This window comes from Aureococcus anophagefferens, assembly GCF_000186865.1.
Source record: "Aureococcus anophagefferens unplaced genomic scaffold AURANscaffold_734, whole genome shotgun sequence".
Lineage (NCBI taxonomy): Eukaryota > Pelagophyceae > Pelagomonadales > Pelagomonadaceae > Aureococcus > Aureococcus anophagefferens.
The window spans coordinates 1-3,168 of record NW_008706049.1 but is presented as its reverse complement, the minus strand read 5'-3'; the positions used below and the strand labels follow the sequence as shown (position 1 = coordinate 3,168).

The window sequence follows — 3,168 nt, the reverse complement described above, 5'->3', positions numbered from 1 at the left end:
CCGTCGCCGTCCTCGTCGGCGCGGGCACCGGCCCGCTCCGCCTGCGCGGCGGCGGCGACGGCGACTACGACTCCGACCCGGGCGAGTCCGAGGAGGAGGACGCGCAGCTGCCGCCGCTGCCCGCCGCCGCCGCCGTCGCGCTCAAGTCCGTCGTCTGCTGCGACGTCCGGCCCATCGACGTCGGCGGCGGCGACGTGTTTTCGAACACGTTGCCCCGTTCCTTTCCTCTACTCGCCGCCGCCCTGCGCAAGCAGCAGCAGCGCGCCGGCGGCAAGCAGCAGCTGCGCGCCGGCGGGCCCTTCTTCCCTTCCGAGGCCCTCGGGTTGGTGATTGGATTTGTGGACGTGCGCGAGCTGGGAATTCTCAAGCAGGCGTCGCGCACGGTCCTCGCGCTCGTCCCCGTGCGGACCGCCGTGGGGTTCTGGGTGCGACGGACGACGTACTCCGACGAGCAGTCGTCGCCGGCGTCCTTCCAGTCCATCCTCCACCCCAAGTACCTCGCCCTGGACCCCCGCCGTCCGGAGCGCGCCTTCGTCGCCGACGTGACCGGCCTCTTCGTGCGCCGCGTGCTGCTGAACCCGGGCAACATCACGGTCGTCGAGGACGCCAAGGGCAAGGCGACTTCCCCGTGGACGACCGTGTCTTCCGCCCTCGGCAAGTCCGTCTACGCGCGCCTCTGCTACGAGCAGGTGCTGCTGCCGGTCGCGGAGCGGCACCCCTTGTTCGCGGCTGTGTGGAATTCAAATCTTCAACTCGAATTCAATGTGAGCGTACGCGACAGTTTCGACGCGAGCTCTTCGGCTGTGCTTCGAGAACTCGACGAGAGCAATCGATTCGTCCAAAAATCAGCCGAATCGACTTCGATTTGACCGAGCTGGAGAATTCTGAAGTTTGGTCAGGACCACCCAAACCAGTGGTTGAATTCCACACAGGTTCGCGGACCTCACGAAGAACCACTGCGCCTGTACGATCGCCACCGACCTCAGAGAATTCTCTACGAAGACATTGCTGAGCCTCGCGATCGCCAAGGAGCTGCGCGAGGCGCCGTCGTGCGTGCTCGACGAGGTCGCGTCCGCGCCCTCGGCCAAGGTCAAGGTCACCTACCGCGAGTCGCTCGCGGCCTACCAAGGTCTCTCGAAGAAGCTCGCGCTCTACTTCATGGACATCAAGAAAAAAGCTGGAACTGGAACTGGCGGGGTCATCGGCGGCAATGCAACGTCCCACACGACGGCCAAGGCCCGCAAGTTCATCCGCGTCAAGACCTTGGAGATCCAGCGCGAGCTCGACACGCTGACGGCGGGCTACTTCGCCGAGCTCCAGCGGGCCATCGCGTTCCTCCTCACGCGGGACGAGTTCCAGCCGCGCGACGCCGCCGAGCGCGAGCAGTTCGCGGTGGTCGAGTCCTACCTCGCGAACCCCCTAGCCGGGGCGAAAACCAAGGAAAAGAAAAGGACGAAGAAAGCCAACCACTCAGCGGCGATGCTCAAGCACTACTAGGAGACTGGCTATGATAAGATCTAACAGAGGAGCAGCTCGCCATCGCCCACGCGCGCCGCGTCGGCTCGCGCGTGCACCCCGCCAGGGCGCATGAACTGCGCCGTCGCGGACTGCGGCGAGCGCTAAATATGAAGAAAACCTCCCCTCTTTCGCGGCTCTTCGACGACGTATCGCGGCCGCGGGGGGCATTTCGGGACTGCAACATTGCAAGATGAAGCCGTCGAAAGCTCGTCTCTCCGCTCTCCGCCTCCACCGACGCGAAGTCCTCTAGTCGGCGCTTCGGCCGGCCGCGTCGCCGCCATGGAGTCGTCCTGGAACATGGAGAAGTCGCCCTACGACCTCCTGGGCGTCAGCGAGGACGCGACGGACGGGGAGATCAAGACGGCCTACCGGGACCTGGCGAAGCTGTTCCACCCCGACCGGAACCACGGCATGGCGTCGACGAAGGAGCGGGCGGACCACTTCGTGAAGATCAAGAAGGCCTACGACGTGCTCAGCGACCGGGGCGCGCGCCGACTCTACGACGGGTGCCTCGTCGCGCGGGAGAAGCTCGTGCGGAAGAACCTGTACAAGTACGCCGTGGCCAACTCGCCCGAGTTCCGCGACGTCGTCGACGACCAGTTCAAGGAGGCCGTGCTCGACCCCGAGGAGGACGTCGCCGGCGATTCCTTGGTGTTGTGCTGCGAGAGCTGCGGCGCGCCGTCGAAGTTCCGCTGCTCCATCTGCGACCGCCTCGTCTGCGCCTTCTGCACGCTGAAGCAGCACGCCTTCGACGGCATCCCGCCCCACTACCCGAGCCGCTACTCGCCGCGCTTCCGCCGCGAGATCGAGTCCGACGGCCGGCGCCAGCGCCTCCTCAAGAACACGACGGAGGACGGCCACCGGCCGTGGTGCAAGAAGGACTCGACCGTGTCCGTCGAGCGGCGCACCTTCAAGGCCCTCTCGAAGAAGGTCCAGGACGGCGAGGCGCCCGGCTCGTCGGCGGCCCACGCGAGGCTCGCGCACTGCTACGGCTGGTGCCAGTCGCCCGCCGCCGTGCACGTCGCCGTCAACATCCAGGGCGACATCGACAAGGTCGACGTCGAGGTGCGCGGCGCGCCCGCGGGGCTCTACATGAAGCAGCGCGACGGCAACTTCAAGCCCGTCATCGACCGGCCCTTCTTCGGGCCCGTCGAGGTCGCGCGCGACATGGAGTGCGTCACGTTCGGGTCGATGAACATCATCGTCGTCAAGGTCATCAAGTCCCACTACGGCGAGCGCTGGACGGCCTGCTTCAAGGGCGACACGTTATTGATGCGCGACGCGGGGGACCACGACATGCACGAGTGGACGCGCGACATGTCCCACGCGTGGAACGACCCGGACCCCGCGTACCTCGTCGACGTCTTCGTGCCCCGGACGGCGCTGCCGGAGCACCTCGAGGTGGACGTCACGGCCAAGTACGCCTCCGTGAAGATCGAGGGCTTCGGCGAGTGGCGGCGCCACTGGGCCTACCCGTGCCGGCCCGACGTGTCGTCGTGGTCCATCGTCGACCTCGACGGCCGCCGCCGCGTCCAGTTCACGGTCTACCTCAACGGCCTGCCCAAGGACGAGCAGAACCAGAAGAACCCGGACGTCATCGACCACAAGAAGGTCACGGGCATCTTCCTCGAGGACAAGGACGACCTCTTC

General features: G+C 66.4%; 1 protein-coding gene across 1 annotated transcript; it reads left to right on the top strand.

Annotated features, from left to right (window-relative positions):
• Positions 1-1,776: 1,776 nt before the first annotated feature.
• Positions 1,777-2,022, top strand: AURANDRAFT_9779 (hypothetical protein; the record flags this gene model as incomplete). The annotated part of the gene is made up of 1 exon (XM_009044715.1): positions 1,777-2,022. A coding segment is annotated over one exon (246 nt), but the record flags the coding sequence as incomplete, so codon positions are not given.
• Between the last annotated feature and the right edge of the window lie 1,146 nt (positions 2,023-3,168).